General features: G+C 43.1%; 1 protein-coding gene across 1 annotated transcript in view; it reads right to left on the reverse strand.

Annotated features, from left to right (window-relative positions):
* The window catches only part of SLC37A1 (solute carrier family 37 (glucose-6-phosphate transporter), member 1), a 55,128-nt gene that overhangs the window by 20,914 nt on the left and 9,446 nt on the right, over positions 1 to 24,768 (reverse strand). Inside the window, exons 6-16 of the mRNA XM_015419733.1 lie at positions 17,369 to 17,445; positions 16,175 to 16,341; positions 15,687 to 15,724; positions 15,103 to 15,186; positions 14,377 to 14,508; positions 13,601 to 13,691; positions 11,885 to 11,947; positions 7,389 to 7,474; positions 6,906 to 6,954; positions 6,104 to 6,177; positions 3,376 to 3,454 (exon numbers count right to left, since the gene is read on the reverse strand). Of these exons, the coding sequence (XP_015275219.1) occupies positions 3,376 to 3,454; positions 6,104 to 6,177; positions 6,906 to 6,954; positions 7,389 to 7,474; positions 11,885 to 11,947; positions 13,601 to 13,691; positions 14,377 to 14,508; positions 15,103 to 15,186; positions 15,687 to 15,724; positions 16,175 to 16,341; positions 17,369 to 17,445 (940 nt within the window). The remainder of the gene's footprint in view (positions 1 to 3,375; positions 3,455 to 6,103; positions 6,178 to 6,905; positions 6,955 to 7,388; positions 7,475 to 11,884; positions 11,948 to 13,600; positions 13,692 to 14,376; positions 14,509 to 15,102; positions 15,187 to 15,686; positions 15,725 to 16,174; positions 16,342 to 17,368; positions 17,446 to 24,768) is intronic.

Genomic DNA, 24,768 nt, shown 5'->3' on the forward strand with positions numbered 1-24,768 from the left:
TTTTATTCAAAGTATAAGCTTTTGTGTGCAATGCACACTTTGAAGCTTGCACACAAAGTCTTATACTTCAAATAAAACTTTGTTGGTCTTAAGGGTGCCACTGGACCCAAACTTTGTTCTGATGCAACGCATTTAAATGCCTCCCCTTGCCTTCCTCAGCCTGTCCAAGAGCCGGCTTGCCTGGGCGTCCCGCAGTTGTGGGGGCCTGGGCAAGCCAAGGGAAGGTATGGTGGTGGGGCCTAATATGCTAATGAGCTGCACTGTCGGGGGTGTGGGCTATTATGCTAATGAGTTCCTGCTGGGCTTTTTCTACAAAAAAAGCCCTGATTACAGTAATTAAGAGTGCTACTGCAGTGCTCTAGCATTTCAACAGCTGGTGACAGAAATACCAATAGCATGTTTCAGAGAGCAATATTTTTAGCAGATCTACCCAGAATCCTACTGAAGTCTATTCAATGGGGCTTACTCCTAGGAAATTATTCTTAGCATGGAGGATTTAGTCCCAGTGGGTAATCTGGAATAACTTCATGTAAACGAATTTACTAACGACCCTCTGGAATTCCAGTGGGGTAAAGACACTCCAAAGTATAGTTGTCTGGGTAGGGTGTACAGGGGGTGTGAAATCATAAGGCACAGCTTCTAAAAGATAAGTTATTCTGAGCAGATCAATGGGTAGAAGGAATTGGGAGCTATGCTTATGTATACAAGCTTCTCTCCTGCCATTGGAAAGGGGGGGAAATTCTTCTTTCTTCATCACTGTGGTGAGTAATCCCTTAGCAATGTAGGCATCACTGAGTGAGAGGGGACGGAAAAGACAAGAACTATGCACACACTTGCTGGGCCGCCTTCACACATGCAGCTGATGCATATATAAGAATCTGCAACTTCTTTCTTCATCACTGTGGTGAGTAATCCCTTAGCAATGTAGGCATCACTGAGTGAGAGGGGACGGAAAAGACAAGAACTATGCACACACTTGCTGGGCCGCCTTCACACATGCAGCTGATGCATATATAAGAATCTGCAAAATAGTCCACACTCTCAGGACATGCAGCTGGCTGTTGCCTTCTTATCACCAGCTGAAGAAGAACTGAGGAAGTGCATGGGCCTGATTTCTGCACTGGAAAACAGACTGAGTCGACAGAAGGTGTGCTAGGAGCAGTATGTCTTCTGACCTTAAGGTGTGGGTATAAGGGGAAAGGCAGCTTACCTACAGAACCTGTTCCATCAATGATGGCTGTAACCGTGGAAAGTGCTCTTGCATTTCCCTTGAGACTTTTATGGGTACCCTTCAAGACAAAAACATTCACTTCTCTCAGTAATTTAAATACAGGAATACTAATAATGTCTTCTTTACATTACTCCTTTTATCCCCTTTCTCCCCTCCTTTTCAAATGTATTGAAAAAATATTACTAAATAGATGGAAATGAACACTTTCAGGAAAAGTGATCTGTGTCAAAAACATGTTCATATATTCTCCCCAGAATATCAGAAATACATTGTAGTTTCCCAAACCCTCTTGGTTTCAAACAATTATGTGTGTGCTAGAACTTTTAAAGATTTGAGCTGAACTTTATCATGAAAGCTTTTAAAAATGGTCTTTGTTTCTCATGAAACCATGTTTCTGGGAATAATTTCTGTGTCTACATGTTAAACCTAAAGGAGCCAACACATATATTACAAGTGTGCTTGGGCTGTAGGAACTTTCCCCATTCTATGGCCCTTTCTGCACTCCAGAGAATCTGAGCAGTCGAGCCTTTAAGGTTAACTTTGTATTTTGTGCCCCTGCCCTCAGCACTACTCTCTTTTCTCCAGTTTATTTTTGTGTATGCATTCTGCATCTACAACTAAAACCCAATTTTTTTGCTTAAGCGTGGTTAACGTCACTTGTTACCTGTGGAGGAGGTGTCCAACTGCCACCAATCTGGCCAAGTGTGTGAGCAAGGGATGGGGCACATTGCTCCTTCCCCTTTCTCTCCTCTCCTCCCTGCTCTCCTGCTTCTTTTAATTCTGGGTGGGATGTGGCCCTTTGTGATATTTCATTACAGGGCTCCAAGCTTCATACTGAACTGCGTAGATCCAAACCAGATCAGCGGGGAAATGGGACCCAGATCCTACTTAGTTCTGCCACTGTTGAATTGTCCTGCCTGGTCCAGAGCACATCTGTGTACTTTTCCATCTGGTCTGCCATTCCAAGGACCTTTTTTGTACATGCTGATGTGTCATTTTTGTCTTGCTTTCAATTTACCTGTGTCATGTGGACATGCATCCCTGTGCAAGCCCTCCCACTGGGTGCCTTTAGCATGCATTCATTTTATATTGGGGTGGCCCAGTTGCTTCCCAAATGGGCCTCCCCTCGGACATGATCCATACCATCAGCTGACAGTGCTCCATGGCATACAAAGCATACAGATGGCCTATATTGTGACTCACAAACCTCATATGTTCTTATTTTGTAACTATTATCTTATTTTAGTCCTGGCAGGTTCAATAAAATTGGTTTGGATTGTACAACACAGTATTGTGCTCTGGACTGAATCATACATAGCTGCTTTTGAGCCTCAGCAACCAGCTACAAATCATCTGGAAGGAACACACAGAGATGCACTCATCTGCCCTTCCCGCCATTATTTGGGATCAAGTTTTCCAGCTAGACCCACTGGAAGACATCATCATACAGCTCAGTGGGAATGATCTTCCTGCGCAGAAAGGAGTCATGCTGTCACATGCCATAGCTGCCAACCTTCAGACCCTTCATGCTAGACTCCCTAACTCCTAGGAAATTATTCTTAGCATGGAGGATTTAGTCCCAGTGGGTAATCTGGAATAACTTCATGTAAACGAATTTACTAACGACCCTCTGGAATTCCAGTGGGGTAAAGACACTCCAAAGTATAGTTGTCTGGGTAGGGTGTACAGGGGGTGTGAAATCATAAGGCACAGCTTCTAAAAGATAAGTTATTCTGAGCAGATCAATGGGTAGAAGGAATTGGGAGCTATGCTTATGTATACAAGCTTCTCTCCTGCCATTGGAAAGGGGGGGAAATTCTTCTTTCTTCATCACTGTGGTGAGTAATCCCTTAGCAATGTAGGCATCACTGAGTGAGAGGGGACGGAAAAGACAAGAACTATGCACACACTTGCTGGGCCGCCTTCACACATGCAGCTGATGCATATATAAGAATCTGCAAAATAGTCCACACTCTCAGGACATGCAGCTGGCTGTTGCCTTCTTATCACCAGCTGAAGAAGAACTGAGGAAGTGCATGGGCCTGATTTCTGCACTGGAAAACAGACTGAGTCGACAGAAGGTGTGCTAGGAGCAGTATGTCTTCTGACCTTAAGGTGTGGGTATAAGGGGAAAGGCAGCTTACCTACAGAACCTGTTCCATCAATGATGGCTGTAACCGTGGAAAGTGCTCTTGCATTTCCCTTGAGACTTTTATGGGTACCCTTCAAGACAAAAACATTCACTTCTCTCAGTAATTTAAATACAGGAATACTAATAATGTCTTCTTTACATTACTCCTTTTATCCCCTTTCTCCCCTCCTTTTCAAATGTATTGAAAAAATATTACTAAATAGATGGAAATGAACACTTTCAGGAAAAGTGATCTGTGTCAAAAACATGTTCATATATTCTCCCCAGAATATCAGAAATACATTGTAGTTTCCCAAACCCTCTTGGTTTCAAACAATTATGTGTGTGCTAGAACTTTGAATTGATTTATTTATTTATTTTGCGATTTTTATCCCGCCCTATCCAGTAGCTCAGGGCGGCTAACAGCATCATAAATACTAAAACAATAAAAACAATTTTATATACAGTAAAATTGGTGCTAAAATCTGTGCAGTCTATACAATTTACAAAATGCTCAGCGACTTGTTCTTGTAATCTTGATGGTAAAAGCGTCCCAGCTTAAACAACTGATCGACCTCATAGGGTCTGGTAGATGGACGATGCGGCGAGGTAGTATATGATGGTAGTGGCGGCGGCTCCTATCCAAAGGCCTGGCGGAAGAGCTCCGTCTTGCAGGCCCTGCGGAACTGCACTAGGTCCCTCAGGGCCCGAGTTTCTTCCGGGAGCTCATTCCACCAGGTGGGAGCCGCCACCGAAAACGCCCTAGTCCTGGTTTAGGTCAACTTCACTTCCCGGGGGCCTGGAACCTCCAGGCGATGGAAGTTCCCCGATCTCAGTGCTCTTGGGGGAATATACGTTAGAACACAGTATCACCCAACAAGTTAGTTACACAGTCCTAGGTGTCATTTATTAGTACCAATGGAACAGAGCATTAAATTTAACTAACCCAGATCAAAACTTTCCTAAACAAAACCATTTTATGAAAAGTTAACAGGGAGATTACCAAACATGCATTCAAGGGAAAGGGAATTCCATAACCACAGCACACTGACCAAAAAGGCCCTGTACTGTGTAGTCAGACCGTGATTTTTTGGGGGTAGTAGGATATCAAGCAAGACTTCACTAGCTATTCTTACAAGTAGATCCGTATTGGAGAAGGTAGTAGTTCTTTTTTATTATTCACAGTTTATTAAATTTTATAGTGAACAATGATACAGAATTTTCCAGCAGTCTATTATATTATTCACCCCCTTTTATTAATAGAAAGTGTTCTCCAGCTCATCCACTGACTCCTATTATACCTAATTACTAAACAAGAATTACTTCCTATTCTGACTCCACATCATCATACAGCTCAGTGGGAATGATCTTCCTGCGCAGAAAGGAGTCATGCTGTCACCTGCCATAGCTTCAGACCCTTCATGCTAGACTGCCACCTTCAGACCCTTCATGCTAGACTCCCTAATACTTCCTTGTTCTGGTCTGAATTTCTGGAACACCATGAGTGGTGTGGAGCCATTTCCCCAATAAAGTGGATTTGGCCAGGCATAAAGTCTACAAGGCGGCATCTCAGGCTGTAGAAGACTTTTTGGGGCAGATCATTGCATACTTGGACATTTCATTCACACAGGCAGCTGTCTTAGGTAGGATGGGGTGCAGCTCTCAGAATGGGGCACAAACATTTGGCTGCATGATATTCATGACGGTCTGCTGAGTTGGCTACAGGCATAGAAGCATTGGCAGGAGCAGAGTGTGGATTCACCCCACTCTGTGAAGGTTTTTGGCATTGGGGCAGATCCTTAGTGGGGGGAGGACATGCCTACATGCTTGCCTCACCCATTTTGGGGACTCTCTTATGAGGTCTTGTGGGTGGATCCACTCAAGCAACATACCCAGCTTGGGGGCTGCTGACTGGCTTCCACCATTAGGGGGCAAGTGGACCATGCAGAGGCTAGCACCAACATGGATCTCATGTCTTGTCACTCCGTGGTTATATCCTCCAACAGGCAGCCTGGAAGTGTGTCACTGGGCAGCAGGTTGGTCACCCAATGTTGGATCTGTCCCCATGCTGTGCCACTGTTCCTTTGACTGTACTCAATAAAACTAATTTTCTGTTTCATTTGAGAACTTCCTATTGATTTGTTCTTGCTCAGAAAAGCAGTCAGGATGACCTAAGGTTCTGCAGGAGGTCTGATTAGTACATAGTTTTGCAAAGGGGATAACCCTATGTACATGTTGAGAAATGATTAATTTAGAAAGAGAATAATGAGCATAAGAGGTAAGGAGACAGAAATTCTTTTGTACACTGAAAGTAAAAAGAAACTGAAATACTGAGAAGACATGAACTCATTTATGGAACTTAAAATGTACACAAAGTTTAATTACAAGGTATCTTGTTTGGTCTTTTACTTAAGTAACTCTTTGAAAGCCACAGATAGTTCAGTATTGGTTTCCCTATTTTTCCTGTTCCACTAATTACTCTGTGTGGAATTATAAGTACAACACAACAACTCATCTTTGTAGGGGTTGCAAGAAACCCAAATAATATTTAAAATAGTATAGTATATTTCTATACTACTGAATGTAAGAGATATCTGCATTTTGATAGTTCTGGTATCACTTTATTGTTATGGATGATCACATTAACAATTCTTTACAGAACAGCAGGGTCTCTTATTGAAGGACAATGAGTAATACATTCTGGGGACTCTGAGTTACAGGGAGAACATAAAACTACTCACCAAATCAGCGGAGACAGCTGTTGTGATCAGTGCATAAGGACCATTTACAAGAGCTCCACAGATGAGCAGCATGACTTTGAAGACGGGGAAAAAACCCATAAATCTTAGACATTTAAAATTTACAGTAACTAAAATGTATGGTGTTTAAGACCAATTGTGTAATGTGCACTTATTAAAAACAAACTGGCTGTAAAGTTATGAACAGTGCTTTCCAAAATAACTAATAAGGTAAAAACGTGGTCATCTAGCAACAAAAAAGAAGTGTATTATTCTTGGCATGTACTTGAAAACAGTAGCCTAGAATACAGTTACACAGTGGAAAAGACATCATATGAAATGGCCATTGACATTTCAGTTATTAGAGCCTTGCCACTGTCATGCACCCAGCACCTGTCTCTTCCTCCACTTCTGTTACTTGTTTTAAACCCAGAAGCATCCCAGGCTAAAGGCAAGTGATGATGGTAGTCAGCCCATGTCATGAACGTAATTATAGCCTGTAGCACTTTAAAGATAAAGTGAGACACACTGCTATATGTAGCCAGTTTTCAAACTATGAGCTGCCTGCAGAGAAGCAAATGAAACTGCTGTGGCTAATCATGGCTCATTAATTATGCTGCTCTCTTGAACAGAAGATTCCCAAGTGAAGAAATCAGAACAAAGTAATATCTTAACTGACCTAGAAATATAATTAGCCTGTCGTTCAGTCCATTTGGGAATTGACATACACTCCTTGACATACTTTTAAAAATTATTATAAATGAAAACTGAAAAGTATAAGATGGACAGAAAATTGACAACTCACCTATGGTAGCTTCAAGGCCCATTTTACTGACCGCAGAAAATACATACAGCTGGGGTGGACACAAGCAACAAACAATTAATTTAAAACATCCTGCTACTTTAGATTTTCAGTAGTAAGAACTAACTACCTTTGCTAGGAAGGAAAGGGAAAGGGATTGTAAGCCGCTCTAAGACTCCTTTGGGTAGTAAAGGGCGGGGTATAAATCCAATCTCCTCTTCTTCTTCTAGACATCAGTCCATAAGTCAGAATTATTTCAGGTTCTGAAATCTACAGGCATAGGCCTCTATAGTTCTGTGCTATGCAGCTAGTCTGACCATTTCTAGGAATTTTAATGATTTCTATACAATAATGCTGGGGGTAAATCATGTTTTAGGAAAAAGTAATAGTTTTGATAAAAAAGCATTCATTATAAAAGTACCACTGACAGAACATATTCTGCTGTGTATAAAAGTTTGTATCACTATAGAAATAATAACATCTTACTACGGGTGCTGCAATCAATAGCATTATGCCACAAGTTGAAGCTCTTTTCTTTAGTCGGTCTGATATGATGCCTGCCAAAATTCCACCTGCAGAAAAAGATTAGAAGAAGACTGCATAGATGGCTTTATACATTCAAACAGTGTTACATGTCCATGAAAGGCATATTTTTTCCTGTATTAAAACCAATTCCTTTTTAATTAATTACCAATCACAAAACTAACCCCAATAACTTCAGTGCTATAATTGACCCAAGCAAGAAAGATAACAGAAACTGGCACTTTCTCCTATACTGATGCTTGAGCTGGAAAACTGCCTGTGTCACACACATTAACTCAAAGTTCTCCACACTATTTTCTTTCTAGCTCTAGGTATCATATTAACACTGATTACTTCCAAACCTGTTTTCCCCAATAGTCTGTCCAGTCTCTGTCTCTAGCTACTTCATAACATTTACCTGCCAATGTTTCAAGCTGAACATAGTAAAAAAAATAAATTGCTCCTTCAATTCATCGTGTTCACCTTTCTTCTCTGACACCCCCTGACTTCAATGTTATTTCTACCCAGCCTCCAAGAACGTAATCCCAAATTCATTGTTGAATACTTTTTCTTTACTACCACTTCCAAATCACTACCAAACCTCATCATTACTACTCCATCAGGACCCCCAAAGGTCTCTCCTTTGCTCCAAGATCACACTTGCTGCTAAAGCTGCCTTCTTTTTATTTTCCTTGCTGTCCCAGTTCAGCAGCTGAGCCCATATGGTCACCCCTTTTCTCTGGCTCCTGCCTGTGAAGAATCACTATACAACCTCACTCTGTTTAGTGATTCTGCTCATTCCCCCAAAGTAAGACTGTAAAGATGCCTTCCAATGTGATTTATCCATGGGATCAGATATGTGGAAGTAGGGTTGTAGGGAAGTAGGGAAATGCCTGAAGATTTTTCAAGTGGAGACTGAGGAGGGTGGGGTTTGGGGAAGGGAGGGACTTCAATGAGGTATAATGCCTTAGAGTCCATCTTCCAAAGTGGCCATTTTCTCCAGGTAAACTGTTGCCTGGAGATCAGTTGAAATCCCAGGAGATCTCCAGCTACCACCTGGAAGTTGGCAACCTCATGTGGAAGGCATCAGCTCCACACAATCCTGCTTTCTCTTTACCCACCATGGCTATTGCTGGAGCATGGAATTTTGGTCCCCAGGGCAAAAAAAGCCTGACAGAGGGAGTCTTGCTGAGGGCTGCCTTTTATTGTCAGATTACAGTTTACTAAAAAAAAAAAAGAGATGGCAGAACAGAAAGGCAAGTGGCTCAGATGCTTTTCTATGAGTAAAGCATCATCAAGAACTTAGATGCAGTCTATATAAATATTCTGACAAAGAGGAAGTGAGAGGAAACTGCGTAATACAACCTATGGGAAAGGACTGAAGCAGAAGCATATAAATAAGTACATCAAAATGATCCACAGGGAATGGATATGCATGGAACCACAATGAATGTGCGAATGAGACTGTGGGTCTGGCCGTCAACTCAGACAAGATGCCGGGAACTCTGTCTTTGGAGCTCCCAAGTGTTTTTTCCCTTTGGAAACAGCAGTCAGGTGGGGCCCAGTTTGACCTGAGATGATGATAAATTGGGAGAGGGAGAAAACAGTCCTTCCACCCATGTTATTTTCCTGACCTGAAATGGCCCTGCAAAGCTGCAATCATGATACTGGCAACAAGCATAGAGCTTGTATGCTTGCCCCAGCAAGTGGGAAAACAAAGGTCTGTTCTGCATCTGGCATTCACTCCACATTTTATCAGCACTCGACCTGGTTCCCCCTTGCCTCAGAATATCTGTTTTCATTGCATTGCCTCGGATCCTAGTTTCTGCATTGGCTAGTGTCAGCTTGCCATCTATTTTGTTTTCAATGCTCGCCGCTGCTTTGGTATGCAGATTTTCCTGTGTCAGTAGTTGCCTCAGCGGTCATTAGCTGCCTGAGCCAAGTAATTCATGGTGAGGTGATAAATACAGAGGGGAAATAGGAGTGGGGAAACTGATGGAGATCAATGAAGCCATGTCAAGTTGTCTGCTTATTGTTCCCTTCAAATCGGAAGTGGAAGAAGTAAAAATGCCTCTCAAAACCACATTCAGATACCCTGGGGCAATGCCATATTGACTGCGAAGTCACCCCTGAATGGCCATTAATCGATGCAGAAGGTACCATAAAACCTGTTGAACAAAGAAAGTGATAGCAGCATGCAGTATAGAGGGAGATTAAACTCCCAACGTGGCTGTGTAAAAACTGCGAGGAAACAGATGGGTGCCGAATCAGTCAATTTCTTCCCTTCCCCAAGTTACAGTCTTGATTTGAATCAAGTCCCCTGCACAACTGCTGTTTACAAAGAAACAAGCCGCGAGCTCCGAAAATGGAACTTCTAATGTGTCATATAATATGATCTTGAGTCTAGGACTGTAATTGTGCAATTGTATGCAAAAGTACTCCATTCTAAGCCCATTGATTTCAGTAAAGGTAAGATAAAGGTAAAGGTTTCCCTTGCTCGAAAGCCAGCCGAATCCTACTCTAGAGATGTGGTGCTCATCTCCGTTTCCAAGCTGAAGAGCCAGTGCTGTCCAAAGACATTTTCTTGGTCATGTGGCCGGCATGACTAGACGCCGAGGCGCACAGAACGCTGTTACCTTCCCACCAAAGTGGTACCTATTTCTGTACTTGCAATTTCTTGCTTTCGAACTGCTAGGCTGGCAGGAGCTGGGACCAGAGATGGGAGCTCATTCCGTCATGCGGCACTCAGGTCTCGAACTGCTGAACTACTGACCTTCCAGTCTGCAGTTCAGCGTCTTAACCACTTGAGCCACCGCAGCCCCAGCAGATTTCAGTAGACTGGAGTAACTCAGCATGGGATAGAGCCATAAGAATATCAAGTTTAAAAACAAGGAATTTATTTATTTATTTATTATATTTATACCCCGCCCTCCCAGCCATGGCTGGCTCAGGGTGGCTAACAGCATGATAAAACTGCAGAAATAACAATAAATAGTAAAAGTCATAAAACCAATTAATAATTAAGACATTAAAAAGGTGCTAACATCCAGCAACCAATATACAGGTACCGATTTGGTATTCCATTTGGGATGGCGCATGACTTCCATGCTGTCCTGGTGGATGGTGCGTGTCTAACATTAGACAGGTGACTCAGGCTGCCTCAAAGTTTCAAAGGGGCAGGGCATTCTCTCCGGGGCGGCTCCTAATTAAATACCTGGTAGAACAGCTCCGTCTTGCAGGCCCTGCAGAACTGCATAAGGTCCCGCAGGGCCCTTATCTCCTCCAGGAGCTTGTTCCACCAAAGAGGAGCCACCAACAAAAAAGCTCTAGCCCTGGTTGATGCCAGCCTGGCATCCTTAGGTCCGGGGAGGGTGAGTCGGTGTTGAGACCCTGATTGCAGTGCTCTCTGGGGGTCATGTGAGGAAAGGCAGTCCCTCATGTATGTAGGTCCCTGGCCATAAAGGGCTTTAAAGGTAAGAACCAGCACCTTAAAGCGAATTCAGTATGCTACTGGTAGCCAGTGCAATGCCTTCAGCACAGGCTGAATGTGCTCCCGTAATGGGAGGCCCATCAACAGCCTGGCTGCAGCATTTTGCACCAGCTGTAGCTTTTGAATCTGCGATAAGGGCAGCCCCATGTAGAGAGCATTACAGTAGTCCAACCTTGAGGTGACCATCACATGGATCACTGTTGCCAAGTCGTTGCGTTCAAGGAAGGGGACCAACTGCCTAATCAGCCGAAGATGGTAAAAGACTGACCTGGCAGTGGCTGCTAAATGGGCCTCCATTGTTAAGGATGGAGCTTCTAACCTCCGGCGCTGGCACCAATGGCACTCCGTCGAAGGTCGGGGGTGGGATTCCTACCCCCGATCCGCCCCGACTCAGGCACAGGACCTCCGTCTTTGATGGATTCAGTTTCAGTCGGCTCAGCCTGAGCCAACCAGCCATGTCTTGTAACGCCTGGTCAATATCTTCCAGTTTGGAGTTGGACCGGCCACCCAACAACAGACTTAGTGGGGTGGGGTGTCATCAGTGTACTGGTGACAACCCAGCCCGTGTCTCCATGCAATCTGGGCAAGGGGGCGCATATATGGTGTTAAATAACATTGGGGATAACACAGCCCCCTAAGGCACCCCACAGTCAAGTGGGTGCATTTGGGAAAGCTGTTCCCCCAGCGCCACCCTTTGTCCCCGGCCCTGGATGACGGAGATGAGCCATTGCAAGGCAAGCCCCTGAATTTCAAGGTTGGCAAGGCGGTGGGCTAGTAGCTGATGGTCGACTGTGTCAAACGCAGCTGACAGGTCCAACAGCAACAGCAGTGCCGATCCACCTTGATCCAGATGCCTCCGGAGATCATCTGTGAGGGTGACCATTGCCGAATCTATGTATGTGTATTTATTTATTTATTTATTTACATGAGCCTATGTATGTGTAGACTTTAAAGTATTATTCAAACTCACCAAAGATACCCCCAACGTCAAATAATGTGGAGAGATCACCTGCTTCTTTAGCATTAAGGTTATCTGTAAATGACAGAAAGAAAAAATAGGTATTTTAAAATGTCGTGAAACTGGCCCCCCAAAGGAGCACTTTGAATAGATACGCAATATGTAATAACCCCCTCCCTCAAATAGTTACATTATTGAATGCAAGTGATTACCTTGAAAATATACTGAGCTATTACCCAAGTTCCCTTTTACCATATAATCAAGACTAAAATGGAAGAATATCCATTTTTGTTTATTATGAAGAGGTCCTGTGTTTGTGATGTGAAAATATTTATATAAACTTGCTTCTCTCTCTTTAAAGAGGTAAGGAAATAGTGCTGCACCATAAATAATTGATTATGCATTCTTCTCATTGGCATACATGCACCACTTTTAACACACAAGTAGAGTGCCTCTCTCTGGGAAGCAGCTTCTATGTATTAGTTCCAGAACACCAGTTAATCGCCATTTTCCATTAGGCTAAGAAAAAAAAAGATAGCCTAAGAAAAAAATGTATAATTCTTATGGGCCCGGCAAAACTTTTGTAGAACCTCTTGCCCACTATTTAAAAGCCAGCTTCAAAGTAGCATTCCTGCACTGAAATATTGTTCAGGGCATTTGAGAAAATGAGACTGTATAGTACTGTTCACACTATCATTTTAGCATTTACTGTAAAATTATCCATGGTGTGGGGCCTTTCCTCTTAAGAAGTAAGACTGTTACATGTATACAGATTTCTGCAACACAAATCAGCGAGGCCTTTGCCACAAGAATGCATAGAGTAGAATATTGGTACCATCCTAAGCAGGGCTGCTGCCATTCACAGTAGTCAAGACTGACCTTCATAAATGAGTACATGAAGCAGCTTCATGTATTCCCCACTACAACATGTTATGTCTTTTGATATTTTTTTTCATGATGTATGTATTTCCTGTTATTTTGTTAGTTTTCATAACTTGTTTTGGGAAAAACAACAAAAATCTTTGCAGTTAGTTCCTAGAACTACCACAGTGATAGCAAGAAATCTTTGTTACAGTTATAGTAAAATGCATCAATATTAGATTAAGAAGAGAAGAAGAGAAGAGATTGGATTTATACCCCGCCCTTCACTACCCAAAGGTGTCTCAGAGGGGCTTACAAACTCCTTTCCCTTCCCCTCCCCCCAACAGACAGCCTGTGAGGTGGGTGGGGCTGAGAGAACTCTGACACAAACTGCTCTTTTTCAAGGACAGCTGTGCCAGAGCTTGTGACTGAACCAAGGTCACATCAGCAGGTGCAAGTAGAGGAGTGGGGAATCAAACCCGGTTCTCCCAGATTAGAGTCTGCACACTTAACCACTACACCAAACTGGCTCTCACTTTAACCCACTTGTCAATCACTAAGCTTTATCTTTATTTGACCACAAACATATTGCATTTTTCTTTTTTTAAGAAATGTATTTTATTTCTATTAAATGACTATACATGTACCAAGAATTAAAACGAAACCAAAATACATTAACAATATTGATATCAAAAATGTAGAATTAGACTTTAGGACTTGAATAATATAAAAATCTATAATCCATAGAAAAATCAAAAAGGTTTACCCTCTCAAACCTCAGCAGTCTGTTCTTAAATATACTCTGAAATCATTTCTCAAATATTGTTTTGAAATATTTCATGATTCTTTTACTAAAAAGATACATACCTACATTTGTGATATACAGTGGAAGCCAGAAAAGAAAAGTGTAGCTGACCAATTTTGCGAATAGCAGACACAGAGAGAATTCTACAACCCCCTAAAAAGAGAAAAAACAAAAACATTGTAAAAAGAAGGAAAAACTTAAGACCTGGATTATGTTTTGTTTTCTGTAATGGATTATTTGATTTTCACAAACAAGGTGTCTAAAGAATTCAAACTTACCTTCTTTGAGATGCTCATTTTTTTTCTTGAGCTGAGTACCTCACATGATCACACTGATGCTTTGTTTGCAATTTAAGACAAGGAACACAAGTAGCTGTGTAGGGCTGGCACTCAGCATGGTGGCTGGCCAGTGGCCAGGTATCCAGTGCTGGCTCCTGATCATAACCTCTTGGCTTGCTGGGCTTGTGGGCAGGTCAAACAGTATTTAAAGCCAGTTACATTTATAATATATGTTCTCCTATTAAGCCTGCCATTCGTCAATTGGCAGTATGTAGTACATTGGCTCGTACTCTAAACGTACTAGATTTAACTATAGTGCCATGATATTTGTGTGACTGGGCTATTAAATTTCATGCCTCAAGGTTTTTTTCCTTTGATACTTTATGTTTTGCACATGCCAAAACTCCACTAACAATATTGCTATTTTGAATTAAACTGGACAGTGTTAGCAAAAGGAGGGGAACCTCTCAAGGAAGTTGAGTACATCTTTTGCAACAAAGTGGATTGAAAAGCAGGTCAGATAACAAATTGTGTTTGATAAAGATAGCATACATACTCACAGGTATTCGTAAAGCCCCAATAAAGCTTATAGCTGAGTGTCCATTTTCGTAACCTTCACAGAATACATTGTTACAATTGAGTGGCTTTACACAGTTCTCATTATCTGATAGTAGATACTGCATTTCTGGATCCTGCAAAATATGCCAATGAATTCAGTAAAGGTCAAAAGGTAGTGGTTAAGTGCCTGGACTCTAATCTGGGAGAATCGGGTTTGATTCCCCACTCCTCTACTTGCACCTGGCTGGATGACCTTGGGCAAGCCATAACTCTGGCACAGCTGTTCTTGAAAAAGAGCAGTTTCTGTCAAGAGTTCTCTCAGCCCCACCTACTCACACGGTGTCTGTTGTGGGGAGGGGAAGGGAAAGGATTTTGTAAGCCGCTCTGAGACACCTTTGGGTAGTGAAGTGCGGGGTATAAATCCAATCTCCTCTTCTTCTTCATCTTTATGAACCAAGCAATTAGCATATGTTTGTGTATTGTGAAAACAAGAAGAACTTTGGATTTCAGCTGGAGCTGCATGCTATTTATGGTTTTGAAAAACCAGAGTTTGGGGCTACTTATATTTGTTTATACAATCACACAACTGAGAGCAAAATTGCTTTCAAAGTTAAAGTAAATATTTAAGCATATCCTTTGCAAACTGTAATTGTTCCCAGTAGTATTTAGGTAACTTGCTTTCATATGAATGTCTAGAAAATCTAACTGTGAAAACATATTTGCATTACCTGAGATTTGCTTGTTTCTTTAGTGCTTAATTTTGGTTTCTGGATTTTGAATCTATTTGATTCATTCATGTAACTTTTTGAATTCTGAAAGACACATTTTTAGAGGAGTTAGAGCAAAAATATCCGACTTAGAAGAAATTTTTAAATTTGTGGGATTTATCAGTAAACGTTGGCTGTGAATCTGTTCCTCTAGCACAGGGAATCTTAGTGTAGGAAGCCTTCCACGGATGGAAGGTGGCTCTTCTAACAGAACAAGGCACCTTACACTGGAGAAAGATGCTGCGTTACTGGAAATCATTCACAGAATCAGGCTTCAAGACCACCTTGAAAGCTCCAGCAAGATTAAAACATAAATATCTTTTTGAACTCTAGAGATTTTTAAAAAACAGCCAAATACCACCTTTGTTATTACGAGCCAATGTTCACCCAGCAGTATGTCTAATTTTAAAGTTGCACAGAACTCCTCTTCAAAATAAAAGCTTTGAAACACGCTTTTCCTCCAAAATGTCCAACTTTAAATCAGTGTTACAAAATATAGCCCAAAGATAATACATTTTTTATAACACAAAATTGTGTTTATTTACATTGGTTGATGTACTAGCACAGTTTATATCCTTTGGATCTGAAATAAAGCATCAGAAAATAACACTATTAGAAATGCAGATTTGTTTTCCAAAATATTGTGAACACATAGTAACTAAAATACATAATTATGTTTTTTACAAATAGGTTTGCTTCTTTTTGATATGTTGGATTTAACTTTGTGTCAAACTAAAGTCACCCGTAGACTTGTTTCAGTTCCTACAACCAAACCAGGAAGTAGGCATGAAGACTGGAATTGTGTGCCCAATCTCCTACTCCAGTTCCCATCCCCATACCCGCACACACCCCTCTCTTGTTCAAATGCTGAGTCTCCTGGACTTTTAGTAAACTAGGGCAGTCGTTTTACACAACACAGAAATCATACAGCAACAAAGGTAAAGGCTAGAATGCACATTATTTCTGAATCACATATCTTCTAACAGAGAAGACACTCAAGTTTGCATATATGCATTTCAACACGGACACTTACGTTCAATAAGAAACAGGTAGCAGACAATCCCCATTACAGATATTATAATACCAGGCACTACAAAAGACAGACCCCAGCAGGTAGATACCCAGTAGCCAGCTATTAAGGATCCCAAAATATTCCCCACTGAAGTGTGTGAGTTCCATAATCCCATTATCAAGCCTCTCCTATAATGAAAGAAAACAGGTTTCCATTAACCTTTTCACAGACATTAATAACTTTAACCAGGAAATTCTTAAAATACTTTAAATGTGGTAGGGTTCTAGCATACTGTTTCAGTAATATCACTTGCTCCAATGAAGAAATGAAAGGTACTTTCAAATTGTGTTGGTCCCCAACAAAGGTAAACTGACAGGAACTGGCACATGACCTGCACAAACTGTGCAGTATGTATGTCTAGCTATATCTGTAGGTAAATCAGGGAAATTAAGTAACAGATTAGAGGCCTTTACTCAGAACACTTCCCATATTCCACCAGCAACCAAATGGGAGAACAAGAGACTGGGTATATGCTTGCATGTAAGAAAGCCCACCATACTATCATTTTGCACTTATGAACTTGAAATCCTTTAATATTTTACCGCGTTTGTTAGCACTCTAAAAATAAACATGTAAGAGTAAAATTGTGCAAAAACCCAAAAATAGTTATGTATACATGATACTGGTGAGGCTGATAAAGCTGTTCAGAATCCCAAAATACCTCCCCCCCCCCTCTCTCTCTCATCTATTTATGTGATTTTTAATCCTGCCCTCCTCCGCAAGCGGGCTCAGGACACATTACACTACAACAAGACATATAAAAACAATTCCACATAGTTTAAGTTTAAAACTAAAACCCTGTTTAAACTACGTAATGGTGAGATGGCAACTTATAGACCATAAGGATATTTATTTAATTAATTTGTACCTTGCCTTTCTTCCCCATGGGAACTCAAAGCAGCTTACATTGTTCTTTTCTCCTCCATTTTATCTTCACAACAACCCTGTGGGGTAAGTTAAGGCTGGCAGAGTATGACTGGCCCAAGGCCACCCATCAAGCTTTCATGGCACAATTGAGGATTTGAACCCAGGTCTCCCAGATACTAGTCTGACACTCTTAACCACTACACCAAACTGGTATAAATATAACACAGTAACACAGCATTTTGACTAAAACATCCCCTGCCCTAGACAAACAGATTACAGTCAGTTTACCTTCCTTTCCCAAACCAGTTGCCAATGCAGGTAACCACACTAGGCCAGCCAGTAGTTTGAACCAATCCATTCGCAATCTGAAATATTTTAACATAGAATAATTATACTGAGAAATCTCTCAGTATTCCAACCAGATCATGTGATATTGTACCACAAGACAATATTTAAAAGCATCTTCAAAGTTGTGTCAAACTTGTCACCAAAACTAATTTTATTACTTTTAAATATGTCTTTTTAAAAAAATAGCATACAAATACAGTGCATCAGTTCAGCTCTGGTGTCTACCATCTTCTCAGTTCTGTATTACTCAGGAATACCTCTCCTTTATCACAATTTGATCTTCCTACATGTTTTTGGAAAGCTAAGAGGTGTTTTCAACTGAAGGATATAGCCGCATCCTTGAATTCACCCTATGTGGCTGTCTAAGGAATGCTTCCCACAAAACAGCTGGGCAGAGATTGCAATGCAAATGGATGTGGTAAGGGGGGAAGTTAGAGGGAAAGAAATATTCCTTTCAAAAACAATGTATTAGGATATAATAAGAAACAAAAGATTCAAACATATATCAAATACAATTATATATCCTTCCCTCCTCCCTTCCCCCCCCTTCTCGGTTTCCCACAGTGCTCCAATCTCCAGCCCAACTCTTAAATTTTCTTTATAACTCCTTTTCTCTTTTTTCACTTCCATAGGTAACTTATCTTTCAACCATTATTCTTATACTTTTATCTATTTTCTACTATCCTTTAACTTTCAATAATTAGAGGGAAAGAAATATTGATGCATGGAGGGCAGGTAGATTATGAAATGGACAAAAAGGAAAAATAAAACAGGAGTGGAAGTATGGATATAGACTCCATGCATCAATCCAAAGGATCTCTGATGTTCTGCACTAACATCACATTTGTCCAAGGATGATCTTCCATTCTAAAAATATCCAGCTCCATTTCGGGGTGCCACACAATTTAGACAGTCCTAATTGTTATATGCTTTCTTTGCCAGTTACCTAAGCACCACCCACTGAGCCCATTCCACTTCTGAGCAACACAAAGAGCCAATTGTCAATCCATGAACTCTTAAAAATCTTTTAAGTCCTTTCAGAACTTTTCCAGTTCCTTTGCCAACTTTGGACAGGTATAAATTATAGGTTCTGTCCTTCTTGGACTCCAATGGCTCAACATTTAGGAGTGCTTAATCTGAATGAACCTTCATTAGTACAGACTGTGGAAAGCTCATCCTTTTACAGACTTCCCTAATTGGCTTCTCAGATGTAGTTTAAAAGCCTAGTCTCTTCTAAGTCATTGACTATATTACCAAGATGACTCCCCAATCCTGACAGTTTCCCCCCATTAAAGTGTGTGTATGAAAGTGCTGGGGGGAGCTATGTAGAGAACCTTCTCCTATAGGATAAAGTCCTGTGCTCCTGTTTCTTTTGCCCCCTAATTGGAAACATGTGCTTAGGCAGATTGATGGGCTCAAGGCCCCTAGTGGTTCCACTGGAAAGGCTGCTAGGATTCTTTGTTACCCCGCTGCAGGTGGGGAAATAGAACAGGAGCCCTAGGGGACCGGTATAACTGTTGATGCTAGGGAGCTAGATTGAGGATTTTTGTCTGCTAATAGTATTTGTATGTAAGTTTGATTGCTAGGTAGTTAGTTTATGCCACCACGGCTAGAGATTAGGTCTGGTAGTTGCTGAGATGGCATTGTAGAAGATTTTTCAGTGCAATCATTAGGGTTCTTTGTAGCAGAGTAGGTAGCTTTATGTTAGTTGTTAGCATTGGAGTAAACTGTGTCCAGCTCATGAGGGTTAGCATTAGCTGACCATCAGTGGTTTGAAGTTTCTACATAAACTGACGGTGGCAGCAATGCCTGACCAGCAAATTCCGGTGCTCTTGGGGTGGGGAAAGTTTAGCGGTGGGCCTAGGCAGAGTATCAAGGGAAGGGTGCAGAGAAGTAGGAGGGCTCAGCACCTTTCCAGCCTACAGCCCATCCCAAGGGTTGTCGGCAGTGGGGCCGGGATTGAGAACCCCCCTCCGTCATTGGTGTTGTGCAACGCCAGGTCAATTAACAATAAGGCCACAGTCCTTCGGAACTTTATACTGGAACAATGGGTTGACCTGGTGTGCATGACTGAGACCTGGGTGCAGGACGGGGAGACCGTGGCTCTCTCCCAGTTGGCCCCACCGGGTTTCTCGGTCCACCAATCGCGGACTAGGGGGCGGGGGGAGGAGTGGCTATTTTCATTCGGGAGGCTTACTCCTTCAGGGTGCTCCCACCCACTGAAATCATGGGCATAGGGTGTATCGGTTTGCTGCTAGAGGCTGAGGAGAGTTTGGTGATCTGGTTGGTGTACCGACTGCCTAACACACTGGCCCGTAGTCTGCCATCCCTGCTGGAGGCCACATCAGGCTGGGCGTTGGAGCACCCTAGACTAGTTGTCTTGGGTGATTTCAATGTCCATGCCAATGATGCAACCTCCAGCCGGGCTACGGACCTAGTGTCGTCCATGGCAGCGCTGGGACTCTCTCAATCTGTATCGACCCCCACACATTGGGCTGGTCACATGCTCGATTTGATCTTTGCGGCTGGGGTGTCACTGGACTGAATAACTGCTGCGGCAGTGCCATGGTCGGACCAGTATGCCCTGAAGGCCTGTCTGAATGTTCCACCCCGACCCCATTTAGGCGGTGAGCAGATTTTAGCTCGCCCACAGAGTCAAATGGACCCTATGTGGTTTCAGATGATTCTGTGGGATCTGAGGCCCCGTGGTGGCTCATTGGATGAGCTTGTGGAGGAGTGGCATGGCCAGCTCTCTTCAGCCATCAACGAGATTGCTCCCAAGCATCCTCTCTGCACTCGCACCAGGCGGGCACCCTGGTATATCTAGGAGCTGCGGCAGCTGAAGCGGGAGCTGAGACAACTAGAGAGACAGTGGCACCGTGCTCGCTATGAGGCTTCAAGAGCATCCTATAGGACGTTTATGAGATCCTATGAGATGGCAGTCAAGGCCGCAAAGAGAGAATTCTATGCGACCATGATTGCATCTGCGAGCTCACGCCCGGCACAATTATTTAGAACAATTCGGTCTTTGACAGCTCTGCCACAGGGCAGGCAAAATGCTAGGTAATTGGATATTGGCTGTGAGGCATTTGCGAGCTATTTCGCAGATAAAGTCTTGGCACTCCACCGTGATCTCCCCGCCACAGTTGAAACAGTGAGCGAACTCGAGGCCCCTTGCACATCTTCAACTCCGGGTTTAGAATGTTTCGGCCTACTCAGCCTGGAGGAAGTTGACAGATTGCTCATATCTGTACGCCCAACCACATGAAGCCTTGATCCGTGCCCCTCCTGACTCATTAAAGCGGGCCACAAGGGTTTGCGAGGTGCCCTAAGGGAGATTATCAACACGTCTCTCTCAGAGAGACAGTTCCCGGGGGCACTCAAGGAAGTGATAGTCCACCCTCTCCTAAAAAAACCATCTCTGGACCCGGCCGAATTGGCCAACTATCGGCTGGTGTCCAATTTGCCCTATTTGGGCAAACATATTGAGAGGGCGGTGGCGCTGCAGCTACAGGGCTTTCTGGGTGATGCTTCTGTCCTAGATCCTTTCCAATCCAGTTTCCGCCCAGGCTATGGGACTAAGTCGGCACTGGTCGCTCTTGTTGATTATCTCCGAAGGCATCTGGATCGAGGTGGCGTGTCGGCACTGTTGTTGTTAGATCTGTCGGCTGCATTTGACATGGTCGACCACCAGTTGCTGGCCTGCTGCTTCGCCGACATGGGAATTCAGGGGCTCACCCTCCAATGGCTTGTCTCTTTTCTCCAAGGTTGGGGACAAAGGGTAGTGATAGCAGTCCTGGAGACATCCTCTTGAATGTGGGGTGCCTCAGGGGGCGGTACTGTCCCCGATGTTGTTTAACATCTATATGCGCCCCCTTGCCCAGATTGCCCGGAGGTATGGGCTTGGATGTCATCAATACACAGATGACACCCAGCTCTATCTGATGCTGGGTGGTCAGTTTAGCTCTAGCCCAGAAGATCTGCACCGGGCGTTGCAAGCTGTGGCTAGTTGGCTCAGACTGAGTTGGCTGAAACTAAATCCGGCGAAGACGGAGGTCCTGGGCCTGAGTCGGGTCGGGGTTGGGGCTCCCTCTCCCGACCTTCGATGAGGCACCTTTGGTGCCAGCGCCAGAGGTTAGGAGTTTGGGTGTGCTCCTGGATTCCTCCTTAACTATGGAGGCCCAGGTGGCAGCCACTGCCAAGTTGGCCTTCTACCATCTTCGGCTGGCCCGGCAGTTGGTCACCTTCCTTGACTGCAATAACATGGCCACAGTGATCCACGCGATGGTCACCTTGAGCTTAGACTACTGTAACACTTTCTACATGGGGCTGCCTTTGTTGCAAATCCAGAAGCTGCAGCTAGTGCAGAATGCTGCAGCCAGGCTGCTGGTGGGCCTCACTAGGTGGGAGCACATCCGGCCTGTGTTGAAAGCACGGCACTGGCTGCCAATAGCGTACCAGATTCGCTTCAAAGTGCTGGTTCTTACCTTTAAAGCCCTATATGGCCAGGGTCCAACATACCTAAGGGACCGCCTTTCCCCATATGTTCCCCCAAGGACACTACGGTCAGGGACGCAACATCTCCTGATGATGCCAGGCCCCAAAGATGCCAGACTTGCTGTAACCAGGGCCAGGGCTTTTTCGGTGGCAGCTTCTACCTGATGGAATGAGCTCCCAGAGGAGATCCGGGCCCTGCAGGACCTTGTACAGTTCTGCAGGACCTGTAAGATGGAGCTCTTCCACCAGGCTTTTAAGTAGGAGCCACCACTACTGCACCACCACTACTGCATCATCATCATCGCACCATTATTGCCACACCACCACCAACTGGGTTAGGTAACGTCGGGGCGTATGATGGCCCTGTGACAAGTTATTTATAATACCGCATGGAACCCATACCACTGAATTGAGACAAACATTTCCAGGAGGCCACAGAACCGGGACTACCATCCCCAGGATACCATCTTGTGATTGAAGATCTTTTTGTAACATCTAGAGCACTTTATGTTGTTGTAAATGTTGGTTTTATCTTGTTTTTATTGTTGCACACTTAACCACTACACCAAACTGGCTATGGAAGGCGGGCTATGAATTTGAATAAATAAAGTACATAAATAAATAAATAAGGAAGCTTTTGCCTTTAGCTCCTTGAACCTTCAAACATTTTGAAAATAGACACTTAGAAGCTGAGTAATTAAAGAATATGTATGCCTTGTCCCTTTAGGCCATCAAGAGATAAAGAAAATTTGCTTTTCATCCAGATTTAGAAAGATATTGGTCGCGATCACACACACAATTAGCCACACCATAGGTGCGAATGCTGGGTGGATTCACAGGGCATGATCAGACACAAACATCTGGGAAGCACCCCGCACCTGTCGGCAACCTGTTTTGCTCCACCACAGAAGCGGAGTAAAAAGATACCAGGGAAAGTCGGTAGCAAATGGGTTGCTACGGGCCACAGATGAACTTTCCCCTGTCTGATTGCTCCAGCGAGCTCTCATAGCATCGGGATAGTCTGATCAGGTCATCCCTACTCCGTGCCGTTGTTCCCCCCCCTCTCAGTATGTGCATCATTGCACACTCCATAGGTAGCCCTCAGTTCTGAGATGTGATTTATTGATAACCCATTTAAGCAAATCGGAAACAAACAGAAAAAGGCCCACCCTTGACTCACCCGCGATTGCGTCTGATCACGCACTGGTGGGCTGCCCCCGCAGCTTCAAAGGACTGTGTGATCGTGCAACTGCAGGTCAAATTCTTCCAGAGGGAATAGCCTCACTCCCCCCCCCCCTCCCGGTTTTTTTCACGTGTGTGACCGCCACCCTTCTTTCCTTTTATATGGTGACACCCAAGTGACCGGATTTCTAAGAACAGTCTGTTTAATCCATTGCACTCTAAATTGCCTCTAGAAAGGAATCCTTTGAGCCTACTTGCACAACTAAACAGGTAGTATAAGTGCATATTACAAATATCTCATGAGAAACTGAGGAAGCTACGAATAACAAGAGGGAATAAATATAAACATATTAAATGCCCATTCAGAGTGGTGACAAGGGAAATGCCTATAATTCAAGGCTAGGAAGTTAGTTAAAACTGCTGCTCAGACCTAGGGTACCTTAGGCAAACCAATCCTGCTATCTACCCAAAGAAATTATTTTAATTCCCTGCCCTTCCCTCAGTTTGCAAAACACACAGAAGAGCCAAATGTCCAAATATGTATTTATTCAAAGGCAAACACATGCAGTAATATTGTGATATAGTTTTATCAGAGTAAGGGCAAAACGCTTTTTAATGGCTGCTGCAAAAATTGAATTTACTGGATTGACAACAGCTCCAGCTATATAAAGAATACAGGAAAAAAAACAGTTTTTTCTCTCAAGTTCACAGACAGTCCTTGCTAGGAAATTCAGCTAGTGGACATGAGGGTATGTTGAGGGCAATGCTCCCTCTAAGCTGTGGAGTCTGGTGAGCAAAAATTCTATGTGAGCTACTGGCATTAAAGTTGTGAACGAGTGATTTGGCTACTGCATAAATTAGTTTGCTCTGGAGCCATCCTTCCTGAGTTAAGACAAAAATGTGTGAGCTGGAGGCTAAAAAACTGTGAGCTCGCTCACACTAACTCGGATTAGAGGGGACACTGGTTGAGGGTATGTTGCATAGTGAACATGACACGAGGGTATGTTGCTGCATTTCAATAGAAACCAGAACTTGCAAGGGCTCACCAAGCACTGTCCCTGGTTTATACCAGCGTTCCATAGCCTCAGTCAAGAAGTCCAGGATATTGTTTATTTAGGTTTGAGTGGCAGTGGAAGGAGCTTTCAACTTGCCTCTGGACTCCAGGTCCAGTAACACACTGTCAACTGTCTATTTAATAGTTGTGCTTTTTAAACTATATCACTCTCTCACATATATACATACACACAAATTCCCCTTCACCTTTAAATTCATATTGGATGTATTATTCGAATTGGTGTGGTATTCTGCCATTGTAGTTTGGTGGCTAAGAGAATGGACTGTGATCTAGAAAATCTACAGTTCAAATCCTACCAGTGCAATGAACTCACTAAGAAGATGGTCTTACACAAGCCATGGTCTGTCAGTCATTTATCTGCAGTATAGGGATAATACTGTAATACTAGCCTAACCTACAGTCAGAGGTCATTTCATAGAAAAAGAGGTGCAGGAGCTCATTAGCATAACTCATTATTTTATGCCAATAAAGGTATTGTATTTGTATTTGTAAACTCATTAGCATAGCTTATTTGCATATGCCACACCCCTGAACATCACCAGAAGTATATCAGAAGGCAAGAAAGAAAGAAGGAAAGAAAGAGGGA

The sequence above is a fragment of the Gekko japonicus genome, unplaced genomic scaffold, assembly GCF_001447785.1.
Source record: "Gekko japonicus isolate JY-2015 unplaced genomic scaffold, Gekko_japonicus_V1.1 scaffold1906, whole genome shotgun sequence".
Taxonomy (NCBI): Eukaryota; Metazoa; Chordata; class Lepidosauria; order Squamata; family Gekkonidae; genus Gekko; species Gekko japonicus.